The sequence below is a fragment of the Monodelphis domestica genome, chromosome 8 (assembly GCF_027887165.1).
Source record: "Monodelphis domestica isolate mMonDom1 chromosome 8, mMonDom1.pri, whole genome shotgun sequence".
Lineage (NCBI taxonomy): Eukaryota > Metazoa > Chordata > Mammalia > Didelphimorphia > Didelphidae > Monodelphis > Monodelphis domestica.
The window spans coordinates 189,786,660-189,800,063 of NC_077234.1; the positions used below are offsets into that span (position 1 = coordinate 189,786,660).

General features: G+C 37.1%; 1 protein-coding gene across 3 annotated transcripts in view; it reads right to left on the minus strand.

Annotated features, from left to right (window-relative positions):
• The window catches only part of LOC100019749 (sulfotransferase 1C4-like), a 33,866-nt gene extending 20,899 nt beyond the window's left edge, over positions 1 to 12,967 (minus strand). Inside the window, exons 1-3 of one of the 3 annotated variants that reach the window (XM_007501199.2) lie at positions 12,864 to 12,967; positions 12,222 to 12,306; positions 9,709 to 9,996 (exon numbers count right to left, since the gene is read on the minus strand). In XM_007501199.2, coding sequence (XP_007501261.1) covers positions 9,709 to 9,886 — 178 coding nt within the window. In that variant the 5' untranslated portion in view covers positions 9,887 to 9,996; positions 12,222 to 12,306; positions 12,864 to 12,967. The other 2 variants (XM_016424891.2, XM_007501200.3) reach the window with 2 other exon arrangements.
• Between the last annotated feature and the right edge of the window lie 437 nt (positions 12,968 to 13,404).

Consider the following 13,404-nt stretch of genomic DNA (forward strand, 5'->3'; position numbering starts at 1 on the left):
TCAACCAAGCTTTGAAGATGCTAGAAGAGAGAGTTCTGATTTTTAGCAAAGGGAAAGAATTAATTTATGTGGATTTACTAACTCAAGTGCTAAGGAACTTGCTGAGGCCAGAACAACTGGCAGGAGTCAGCCAATCCACCACTTAGACAGTGACCAGTGAGCACCTTGTGCCAAGATATGGGCTCATCAAGAATATTGATTCTGGGGGCATCTGGGTGGCTCAGTGGATTGAGAGCCAGGCCTAGAGATGGGAGGTCCAGTGTTCAAATGTGGCCTCAGCCACTTCCCAGCTCCATGACCCTTGACCCCCATTGCCTAGCCCTTACCACTCTTCTGCCTTGGAACCAATACAAAGTACTTACTTCAAGACAGAAGGTAAGGGTTAAAAAAAAAGAATATTGATTCTGAGGATAAGATTAATTTTACAGTTTACCAGGCTGAGAGTGGAAATTTAGTTCCCATGGACCAAATGTCTTCCTTTGGCCTTACTGAAGATAAGGACAAAGCCTTGAAAGACAAGAGGCTGTCCTCCTATGCCAGAAGACATAACTGTGAGAGAACAGATGAACAAGGCTATAGAGCCTCCTTTTCCGGGGACCAGTGACAAAGCATGCTTTCAAGGTTTATGTTAATTGTTTGTCATCTGTTTTTTGTTTGTGACCTTGTGTTGTCATGTGTGCATACAAAAAGGAGGGTTGGGAAAAGAAACCTCTAAGTGATTTTGAGGTAAATCTGTTTCTTTCTGTCTCCCATCATTCTAGAAGGTGGGAGAGCAGACAGACCAGAGAATATATTTGAGAGGTTCAAAAAGAAATATGAATTTTTGGACCTCTTAAACTTTAAGACCATAATTAAGTGAAGACCTAACTAAGTGAAAAAGGAACTTTGCAAACCCTCTACTTTTAATAGAGGACAAAGCCAAAAAAAGATCTGTTCAATATTTTTCCCTTTCCCCTTTTTTGCTCACCACCTGGGTGGGGCAAAAGGGGAGATTAGAACAAGAGAAGGGAGATTTTGATCCCACAGTTTGATTGGATTTTAATTAGGATTAATTTTAAAGATTGATGTATGTGATTTTGGAAAATCACAAATGATTATGAAATGTATCTTGTGGAATTGCATGAAATGATTATAAACTGATTCAGTATTGAAAATTGTTTATCAGTTGTATAAGATTCCAGATAAGATCGATTCTGAACTTAAAAACTGTTAGTTCTCACTGAGATTTGATTGCACAAAACCTTTTTAATTTAATGTAATCAAAATTATTTATTTTATATTTTGTAATATTTTCTAACTCTTGCTTTCTAACTCTTGTCTTAAAATCTTTCCTTTCCCATAGATCTGACAGGTAAACTATCCTACGTTTACCCAATTTGCTTATAGTTTCTGTCTTTATATTCCTAGAATTCACCTGTTCTGAATTTATCTTGGTGTAGAGTCTCACTGAGATTGAAATAAATATTGGTTAGAGATTTGAGTGTTTGGACATACCTAAAATGTTTGTTATTTGAGTCAGATGAATATGAGAATTGACTGAATGCAATTGATAGCCAGCCTGATGCAGAAAGGATTTTTGCTTTAAAGAAGCAGAATAGAAGTAAACTCCTGATAAGTGCTGTGTTGGCTACTTAATGAATTTAAGGATTCAATAAAATGAGAGTAAAGTGTATAAGAATTTAGTACTAGCTTAGAAGAAGATGTGATATAATATGGAGAAGATTCTATATGACCTAAATTTTGAATAGACAAAAGAGAATGTGAAAAGATTATTCTATTACATATGCTATTGAATTAAGCAACAAGTGAAAATGTAATGAACCTTGGGGAAGAGTTTTAAGTTTGGAAATCTGAAATGAAATATGCATTAACAGTTTGGAATATTGCAAAAGGGATTTCTGAATTTGTAAACATTTGTTGTAACCAATTGGGATATATGAATTGCTACCAAAATATGTACCTTGGGCAAAACTGATTTTATTGCTGAATGTGAAAATGGATTTAAATGTAATCTATTGGCCTGTAGAATGTAATTTTCAGTGAACACAAAGGATTTATTTAATTTGTACTGGGAAGAAAACTAATTTCTGAGGTGATAAGACAATATGTGAAGATAGAATATGTAAATTATGTATGTGAATGATGATGCAATTGATAAGAAGAATGATAATCAAGGTTCTTCTGAACCACTCAAGCAGGTGACAGAGTACTTGGTGGAAGGAAGTTGAGTGATGGCAAAAGTAAGAAGTAGAAGGTGAGAGAGGTGAAGAATAAGCATATGAAAGACATAAGGTGTAGGAGACACAATAGAATATGGGGCCTCTTTATGAGAGTCAGAAGGCAGACATGCTGTAGGAACAATGTAAGTAAGTATATGTATATGTGGAATTTTGAACTCTTGGACTTTATTGCCCAGAAGTCCTTCAGTATTTCCCAGATTCCTTTCCTCTCTCCACCACTGGTGCATGGTCACATTTGTATTTAAGTTTGTTGTGACTCTTCCCTCTCTCTCTCTTTTCCATGTGGAAAGCTGGTGAGCTCTCTCGGTTTCTCTAGCTTTTTACCTTCCCTTTGCTTCAAGTTAAATATTAATAAATATTATTAAATATAATACTTGGAGTATTGAATATTAATTTTTAAAATTTACGTATATGAAGATGTCAGAAGGGGAAGAAAGAATGTGATTCTGCTTGAAGCAGAAGTCTTGAGGGGAAAAAGAGTGGATATTTAGAGATTGAGGAAGTTTGATAGAGTAAGAGAAAGTCTTCCAAAGACTATGGTAATGCAAATATAAATAAGATATAGGATAAAGAGATAAAGAATTGCCATTTACTCTATAAAGAAGTTAAGGAGAAGAACATTTATTTTAGCTAAATTTGAAGTAAGATTTTTAGAAACCATTAGAATAAGTAAGTAAGCAGGAAGCTTGTTTGAAATTGTGGAAAATGGATGAAATTTGAACACTAAGAGAAAAGGTTTTCTCTCAACTATGATGAGTAGGATTTTTGTCATTTAAGACAGAGGTTTATGGGAATCACACCTAATATTATGGTGAACTTGGAATTCAAATATGGCTCTGATAATTGAATCACCGTTGGAAGAGAACAAGAAGACACTCAGAGAACAAGTGAAAGCCCTTAGAGGAAGTTGAGAGGACAATCTCAGTCTGAAACTGAGGTAGGGTCCTTCTGACTTGGTAAGCCATTCTGGATTCTAATGGTCCCTGAGTGAAACAGTCATGGCATGAGACAGTGAGAGCTCTGATCCGTACATGGATTTCGACACTGGTGACCTACTCATTCTGTGTCCTTGAAAGAACCTTAAGGACACGTAAGGATAATTTTCCCTGTCTTCCTTTTGTGACAAATTCCTACAATCAGCAAAGGATGCAAATTGTAAGATGGAAAGTTTCCATTTTCCAAACAAGCAAGTTGACTAGTAGAAGTTAGAATTGATCAAGTGATAGCTTTAGACAACTGAGATTTTTTTTTTTAATGATCTGTAATGGATATTCCATAGAAATAAGTAGAAGCAGTTATGAGAAGCTAAACTTTAGACTAAAAATTAGGGACCCAGGAATTTCTGGATCTCCTAAAGAACCTGAGTAGAAGAATTTATTTCATAAAATGTTAGCTTTGTAAAAGAATTTTTGTTAGTAGGAGGACCCTGCCCCCAAGATTCTGCAGGCAACCTTGAATAGAAGGAGCAGAGACTAGAAGAAGATTATTTCTGAAGATGGAGTGTCCAATTATGCTTAATCAATGTCACTAGTTGTTATTGTTGCATATATGGGAAATAGAGGCAGATGAGAATTACACAACCAGGAAATTAAAAAGAGGGAGGACTCTGTGGGTTGAGATTCAGTGTGTAATTTTCAGAGTAGTATTTGGCTTATAACCCCAATTCTTAAGACTCAGTGTTATTCCTTAGACTAAAAATGCCTGCCCCCTCCCAAACTTCTAGTTTTCTTGACCTATTTTCAAAAACCTTGAGAAGAGTTTATTTGTAAACTGGGAAGAAAGTCAAACTATAAGATAAGATGAAGGAGGTAGAGTACAGGGAGTTTCAAAAGTATCATCATAGTCCCCAGCCTGGGAATCCCAGGATAGTCACAGGTTTCTCTGGATCATGGGGGTCTTTAGGAGTACCTAACATTAAAAAACCACACACTCAAGACTGTGAATATCACACACACCCCCTTCTGTGGGATTGGACAGAGGGGAGAAGGAGAATCTTGTGTCAGGATTATTATAAAAGACTGATTGTACCTAGGAGAAGAGAGGATATTTTTGCCCTGAGCAAGGCACTTGTGTGGGCAGAATCCCTTTTCCTCCCCTTCCCCTTCTTCCTGCTGTCCACTATTTTCTCCAAATAAAGCAACTTTTCTCTGCCAGCTTCTTATCAAGTCTCCAGTCTTCTCATGAGAGTTATTTTTGGGGGCATGATCCCCCCCCACCACCAAATTTCACTCCACACATCTGTGAAATAAGTTTTATAATTATTTCTTCCATTTTAGAGTAGGAAACTGAGAGATCAGTGACTTGTCCAGGGTAACAAAAATAGAGTCTGAGTTCAGATTTAAACTCAGGAAGAGGAATTTTCCTGCTTCCAAACCAGGAATATTCCAATTGTACTATTCCAACTAATTGCCCCAGAAAGTATGTAAGACACATTATAGTTCCTTTGAATCTCATCGTTAGGAGTCAAATGTGATCATATATGTGAATTGCTTTGAAGACTTTACAGTGCCATATAAATGCTAGGTATTATTCTTATTACTCTTATTGCTGTTTTAATTATCATCATGACATCATGATGACTCTCCTAAATCAATTTCAGATACAGTAACTGAACTTAGTCTATATTCTTCTTCATCCCAAGCTTAATGTCCCTGAGCAGAGGAAAATCCATTTCTGAAAGTTACTTCCTCTTACAGATTCAGTTGAATAGAAATGATGCACCTATTAAATTAGAATCATTGTAAGCCTTTTCAGGCTTTTTTTTTTTTTACATTTCAGTGAGAGTAGAAAGAAGGAACCAACTTCTGCCTGTCTCATGATGTTGCTATTTTCCTTTTACTCCCATGCCTCTCAACAAGACATTTTCAGGAAGAATGCAAAAGTGGAATTTGCGTCATGTTTTATACTATATATCATGGTCTTGGTTTTTGATATTTGCCAATCAATTGAAAGGAAATGGCTCATTAATTCCAGAAATGAAAATCACATTTTTCATATATATTTTTATATCACATTATTGCATATATCCCTCTATAAAGCACATAGATATGTGTGTATGTGTAATTATATAAATATAAACTATATATTTGCATATATGAATTTGTGTGTCTATATAAATATACACATATATATTTATATCTGTACACACACATATAGAAAGGCTGGTAAAACAGAATTAGACCATTCTCAAAGACCACAACTATTCTTAGAGGAATACTGTTCTAGGTGACAACAAATTATAGGTTGTGAGGTTCCTTTTTTCCTTCTTGAATATTTTAAATGGGTCATGGTAAATAAAATAAAAAAATAAAAAATGGGTAAATTATATTTAAAATGGACATTAAGGGGGCAGCTGGGTGGCTCAGTGGATTGAGAGCCAGGCCTAGAGATAGGAGGTCCTAGGTTCAAATTTGATCTCAGACACTTCCTAGCTGTGTGACCTTGGGCAAGTCATTTGATCCCTATTGCCTAGCCCTTACCATTCTTCTGCCTTAGAACCAATACACAGTATTGATTCTAAGACAGAAGGTAAGGGTTTAATTTTTTTTTAAATGGACATTTAAGGATAGATGTAAAGGGAAAAAGAAGTCACGAAAGAGCCAGTGACCTGTGTTCAACAGTGCAGAAGTCAACTGAACTGGTGTTAGCATTTACCAGGAAGGCTAGGGAAATTTACAGGCTGATTACATGGATTTGAGTCTTGGGGATTTTTTTACAAGAAACTAGTGAAAAATAACCTTATTTTTCTTCTTGTGGGTCACCCCTCCAAGCGTCTGGTGGTGGTATCCAAAAATGTGCAATCATTATATTTTAGAGATGCTACCTAACATAGAACTAAGAAGAAAAAAGATCAGTGAAAAGCTCTTTGCGTTGTAAAAACTGACTCATGAAGCAAAAATATTGTTTTTTTTGGTGTGGTTCCTTATTCCACAACCTTCTATGCAAATGAAGTTAAATAATGTTTTCAATGTTGATTGGTGTCAAATAGCTGAAAAGGTACATACTAAAGCTAAGGCAAATATTCAAATGTCAGGGACAGCTCTGCTTCTCCCACCCTCAACAAGGAAGTAATAGGATGATAGAGTTATACCTAAGAAGGATCTTAGAGACTGGACTACTCCAGTCAGAGTCAAATCCACTTTGTTTTGGAAGATTTGCAGAACATGATGAGTGGAAATCTACACAAAGCTTCATTTCTAGGGACTTTTCTAGACAGCATAGAGTGAAGAAAAAAATTAATATCCATCTGGTAAATTTGATCAGAGTGAAATGTACAGTCAAACTATTTAGTCTCTGATGTGTAACTTTGACTCGAGCAATTTATGTTGGTCACTTATTCTGATTGGATTTATTCAACAAAGAAGGAAGTAACCACTGTGTTGGGGACTGGGAATACAAATATAAAAAGGGAACAATCCTTGCACACAAGGAGTTTACTTTTCCTCAGAGGATACACCTTGAGGTAATCAAATGAACAAATATAAAGTGATTTAAAGAGGGAAGAAATGAGAGGCAATGGAGGAAGTACTAAGTAGGGATGTAGCACCTGCTAATCTTTCATAGATATTTAGAGAATGAAGTTGAGGAGGGCTTGAGCTCCAGGTGCTGAGTGAATGCAGGGAGATGGGAGACAGAATATCAAATTGGGGAAATACTCTGGAATATAATTCATGAAAGGGGAATAATGTGAAATAAGTATAGAAAGATAGATTAGAGCAAACTTTTGGAGGGTCTTTGAAGGGAGCTCGAACAGTATTAAGTTTATAATATCATTATTTTATAATAACATTATCACATGACATCATACCCCCAGAATTTTACTCTTCCCAACTTGAAAACATTCTTCCTTGAGTGACCCTTGAGTGACTTCCCTCTCATTCCCTTGTTCCTGTTCCAGGCCTGGAGAAATGCACAAAATGGAATTAGTTCCATCTTTTTTTTTCATATTTATACTCTATAAAAACTTGGCCAAGGTGTTTGCATTTCATCCTAGAGGCAGTAGAAAGTCATTGAAGATTTTTGAGTTGACAAGTGACACAGTTATATCTATGTTTTTAGGATGCTTATTTTGGTTGAGGTTTCATGGTAGAGTTAATAGAGAACTGACCTTATAATCAAGATGACTTAGGTTTAAATCTTGCCTTTGACACATACTTGATGTATGACCTTCAGCAATTCATTTAATCTCTCAGTAGTCTAGACAATTTTTAAAATCTCAAATTGCAGAGGAGTTACCTATCTGCATTGTAAGAGTGAATTACTTCACTAGGGAATTCTTCTGACCAATGAAATCATAGATCCAGCTCCTAACCTATCCTATCCTATCCTATCCTATCCTATCTTATCCTATCCTATCCTATCCTATCCTATCCTATTCTATCCTATCCTATCCTATCCTATCCCATCCCATCCTATCCCATCCCATCCATTCCTATTTTGATGACTAGGTGGAGACATTAGATTGGAGAGAAAAGAGAAGTCAGTAGATCAAATGGGAAGCTATTGTGGCAGTGTGGAAGTTACAATAAGAGTGATTATAACAATACATCTGACCAGAATAGATCCAGACATCTCTAAATGATCCTGTAATGAATAGCCTGGCATAATCAGAATTAACCACACTAGACAGATGCTGAGGAGGAGAATTAAAGATAAGTCAGAGGTGCTTATCTTGACTATAATACCTGAGGTGTCTGACATGGACATAAATCCTACACAAGAGTAAATACCACCCTGGCCCTGAAAGAAACACCTAAATCTTAAAAATGACTCCAAGGTCTCTTGGAGTCCCTCTTATCTTATCATGACTAAGTCCTGAATCCAGATGAACAATCCAAGCTGCGTATACAACATTCCAAATGGATGCTGAGTATCTCCTGATGTATGAATTATAGCTCTTTGACGTTACTATAAAACTTGAAGTTTTGCCCTTTTAGGGAGTTCAGTTTTCCTTGGATGTGTGTGTGTGTGTGTGTGTGTGTGTGTGTGTGTGTGTGTGTGTGTGTGTGTGTGAATTCTGTCTTTTTCAGGAAATAAATATGATTGATGTGGAAACGGTTTTCTGTTTTATGATTTTTCCAGGTTTGATAGTGGTCTAGGTAAGAGATCATGCAGATCTATAGATGAATGTAAAGAAGAGGATGATGAAAAGCAAAAGATATTTTTGGAAGGGGAATTGATAGGACTTAATAACTGATTAGATATGAGGGATAAGAGAGAAGAGTCTAATTTATAACCTTGAGGATTTACTAATCCTCTGGTACAGCTCTCAGTACAAACAGAAAAGCTTGGAGAAGGAGCAGAACGATGGAGGAAAGTGGAGTCAGTTTTACACATTTTGAGCTTCAGAGGCTAGATGTCTTGTGGGTAATTGGTGGTATAGGACTGGCATTCAAGAGAAATTGTAAGACTGGATATAGAGACCCAAGAGTCATTTGGTATAAAAATGATAATTGTAGGTACTGGAGTAGGCGAAATCACTAAAAAAGTATAAAGATGGCCCAGGATAGTCTTAGGGAGCATCTAGACTTGGGGAATATTCATTGAACAAAGAAACTGAGTGAGAGTAATCCAACAGGTAGGAGGGAAAATTAGGAGAGAGAAGTGTTATAGAAGCCAAGGAAGGAAAGAATATTGGGATTGGGGTGGGCAACAGCATCAAAAGCTGCAGGAGGGAAGTGGTTTGAAAAAAGGCCATTGGATTTAGCATTTTAGAGATCAATGGGCAACCTTGGAGAATAGGTTGGTTAAAAACCAGATTGTAAATTTTTGAGAAGTAAACAGATGGTGAGGAAATAGAGCTAGCAAGTATAGCTGCTTTCCCCTTCCCTCCCTAGAGATGAACAATGAAAGCAGAAGGGATAAAGAAAGGTATTGGAGGGAACAGTGAGGATTTTAAGTGAAATTTTAAGGATGAGGGAGACATGATAGACAGTAGGAAAGAAGCTAGTAAATAGGGAAGGATTGAACCTGAAAGAGAAGATTCCAGAAGAGATAAGAAAGGATGGGATCAAGGGAGCAAGCTAACCTCAGCAAGACAAAAGGACCATCTCTTAGACATTGGAGCAAAAGAGGAAAGGATGGTAAAGATGCAGAGGAATTTTTAGTTGTGGAATAGGGGAGATGGTGGATTTTACAATGGATAACACTTTTCTTAGTAAAATTAACACCTGAGACCATCTTTTGAGACCTGAGAGTGGGAGTTGTTTGAAAACATTGAAGAAGGAAGAGGAGCTTTGGAACAACCATTATAAGGAGAGTCATATGTAATCAGGGAAGAATAATTATTAGTAACTAGATAATTGCTATTTCTCCTCTTTCAAAGTCATGTAAGCAGCTTAGTTCTACTCAAGTCCTATCTTATTATGGAAATATTCCCTTTTCTCCCTTGGACTATAAGATGGGCCTTCAGTAAAAGCGATGAATTTTCTGTCTCCTATTTCTCATTTCCCCAATCCCAGAGACTTACCTGCTTTAGGATAGGAAGAAATGAGTAGATCATCAGGTTTGGCTTGGAAGTCCCAGATTTTATTCCAAGCATCACAGGAACTCTTTAGCATAACAACTCCTCTCACTTCGGAAACTTCTTCTCGGCATATCTGATTCAAATTTGCCTCCATTGTCTCGTTTACCTTCTCCTTGGACATTGAGATGGAGAATCAGCAAAGGGAAATGTGCAAAATTAACTCCAGATTCCCAGTTTTATGTGAGTTCTCAGAAGAGGAGATGATGCAAATCTTTGCTTGATTAATGCCACCTACGCAAATAAGAGAATAGGGTTTTTGAGGGAGAGTTGGATAATGAAGGGAAGACAAAAAAACCACAGAAATAGGATCATTATTATCATCATTTCTTGATGGGCCCTGGGCCAAAAATTTTAAGCCCTGCAGTTGTTCTTTACCTTGCCAAGTGCCGGCACCACACCAGGAGCTATGGGAAGTCTGCTTCTTAGGTAACCAAGATCAAACTGTTCTGCTTCTTTTAAAATCAAGCAAATGAAGTGATTCTTTGCTCTGTAATGGACACATGATTCTTTTGCCCACTGAGGGGGAAAGCCTGAACAAAGACAAAATTTTTTTCTTTTTCTTTTCTTTTTAAAAAAATCCTTACCTTCTGTCTTAGAATCAATATGCAGTGTCAGTTCCAAGGGAGAGGAGCAGTAAGGGTTAAGCAATTGGGATTAAGTGACTTGCACAGGGTCACACAGCTAGGAAATATTTGAGGTCACATCCTAATCCAGGAACTTCCATCTCTAGGTTTGGCTCTCTCTCCACTGAGCTGTCTAGTTTCCCCACAAATGTGAATTATATTATTTCTGCCATCATATGTAATAATTCCAGAAAGATGTAGATGTCAAGAAGATCTGGTTCCAAATGTTATCTCAGACACTTATTTTGTAAGTCTGAGCAAGTAATTTAACATCTCTGAATTCAATCTTCTCCTCTGTAAAATAGGAGGACTAAATAGTCTATGTGGGTAGCTAGATGGTGCAGAATACTGGATCTAGATTCAGGAAGACTCGTCTTCCTGAGTTCAAATCTGGCTTCAGACTCTTACTAGCTGTGTGACCCTGGGCAAGTCACTTAATCATATAAATTAATTATTTAAATTTAATTAATAAGCATGTGTACCTCATTCATTTCCTCATCTGTAAAAATGAGCAGGAGAAGAAAATGGCAAACTACTCTGGCATCTCTGCCAAGAAAACTTCAAATGGGGCAATGAAGAGTTGGACACAATTGAAATGACTGACAAAATGATCTGTATGTTTGCTTTCTGTTCTAAATAGATAATCTTGTGACTTTATGGTAACATTACTGGTAATTTCCATTCTATATTCCTCTGGTAAAATCTAGAGTACATTTCAGGCAGGGCACCTAAGGATTATTAGGTCAGGAAAAAAACAAGATGATGTCTGGCAGTAGCAAATGTTTTCAGGGATTCTTTATCTGCGACATCCTCAGTGTAGTGGGGTGTAGAAACTCCCCGCCCTTTCACAGCTGCTGAAGGGATTGGGTGTATAATGAATAAAATCTCCATCTAGGGGACTGGGCTAAGACTTGTGATTTCATCACTACAAGGAACTTAATGGGTGAGAAAACCCCCTCTACCACTGCTGTGTGGTACCTTCTCTTATCACTTACACAATTGGAGAGTTGCCTAAAACACTGAGTAGTGAAGAGACTTGTCCATGGTCTCCTAGCCAGTATGTTTTAGAGATGGAACTTAAGGGTCTCCATAAAAAGAAGAATGTCAAGTTTTCTGTGAGAGCTAGGGAAACTAGAGAGTGGAAAAGTCAAAATAATAATTCACACCTTTTTTTCTTAAGCCATATCAAACATGTAATAAAGATATTATAATTTTTGTTTTGAGTTTTAATATCAACGGTAAATCTCTTGCTATAATAATATTGATTGTCACTTCCTGTGAAGCACCCTTGCCATCTAAGTGAGTTAAAGGTATAAAGGAAAAGGAAGGGAATGAAGTGAACCATTGTTTTGTATTTCAGGCTCCTTTCCTTAATTTCATTCCCTATGAGTTTCTTGGCATCTCAACTGCTATTTGTCTTTGTACTTTATAGCTATTCTCTATGATATCCAGCTTGATGGAGATATTCATGCCACTCTCTTCCTTCCTGTTCCTCTTTACTTATTGCTATTTATAGCCAGTTTCTATCTGGTTTCCACTCTCAAGCTTCAGAATAATATACCCTTCTGGTTTCTTATTTTGGGGCAACTAGGTGGTACAGTAGAGTGTTGGTCTGGGCTCAGGAAGACTCAACTCCCTGAGTTCAAATATGGCCTTAGACTCTTACTGGCAGTGTCAACTTGGGTTCTGTTTGCCTCAACTTCCTCATCTGCAAAATGAACTGGAGGATGAAATGACTAAAGACACTCCCGTGTCTTTGCCAAGAAAACCCCAAATGGGGATATGAAGAGTTGACACAACTGAAATGACTGAAAAAACAAACAAATTTCTTACTGTCACCAAGCTGTCTTGACTTTGTTCCTCAACGAGTCACTCCTTTGTAGACAATGCTGTCTCTTCCCTGGAAGATTTCTTCTCCCTGGAACAAAACAACTTTTCTTTAGTAGTTCCTTCTCCCCTGCCCCTTATCCCTCAGGGTTTTACTACTAAACTTTATGAATAAACAAATAGGTGTTGGGAAGGAACTAAATAAAATGGGGAAGGGAAAATTCAGAGCTATATAATGGTTTAATAGTTGTTCTTAGACAAACATTCCAAGAACTCATTTTGTTTTTTTCTTACTTCCTTTCCTCTTCCATACATGCATATTAATTTACACTTTTTATGTCTAGAACTATTTTTACACAATTTTTTCCCTTTCAAACTATTATCCAGAAATTTTCTCCTTCCTTTGAAGAAGAAAGCAGAAGAAAAGAATCTCCCAATCTCCTTCTTATTCCCTTTCTCTCCCTTCAGAGAGCATCCTAAGCCCTAGACCTACCTTCTCCTCTTGTCCTCTCTAAAAGATCTATTTAAACTCTATAAATTGCACCTGTCTAAGCCTAGGAAGAATTTATATCTTGGAGGGACTTCTAGCCCGGCTCTCTCAGTATTTATCACCCCCTCATCTTAGGTCCCCATGAAGGAAAAGCTAACCAGTCAAACTCAGCCATCTAGGTGAAGCTTCACCATCTCAGAAGTACAATGACGCAGTAAGTCATAAAGTCATAGAACTTTAAATGGAGGAATCATCAAACCAACATTCCACACCATTTACATTTGCATCTACATGTAAACCTACAGGCCATTACCAGCAAGTAAAGAGCACACCTGGCCAAGATACCATCAAAAATAGCCAGTAAAAAGAGTGGAGTGTCAACCGTTATCGGGAGCATTTTGTTGTTGTTGCAGTGACTCTTTTAGTAAAGGGGACATATGCAAAGATTATCCTATGTAGATACACACCACTGCCAGATTACTATACATTATTCCTCTACTAAATAAAACTGCTTATGCCTTCTTGTTGACTACTTAATAAAGTAAAAATTCCTTAGCTTAGCCTTAAATTCCTTCCTTCATAGGTTGGATCCAGCCTACCTTTTCAGCCTTATCTCTGCTTCACTGAATTGAAGAAACTGTTTTCTGAGGATAGGATTTGGATTTCTGGGTCATGGTTTAAATTATAGGGATGTTAAGT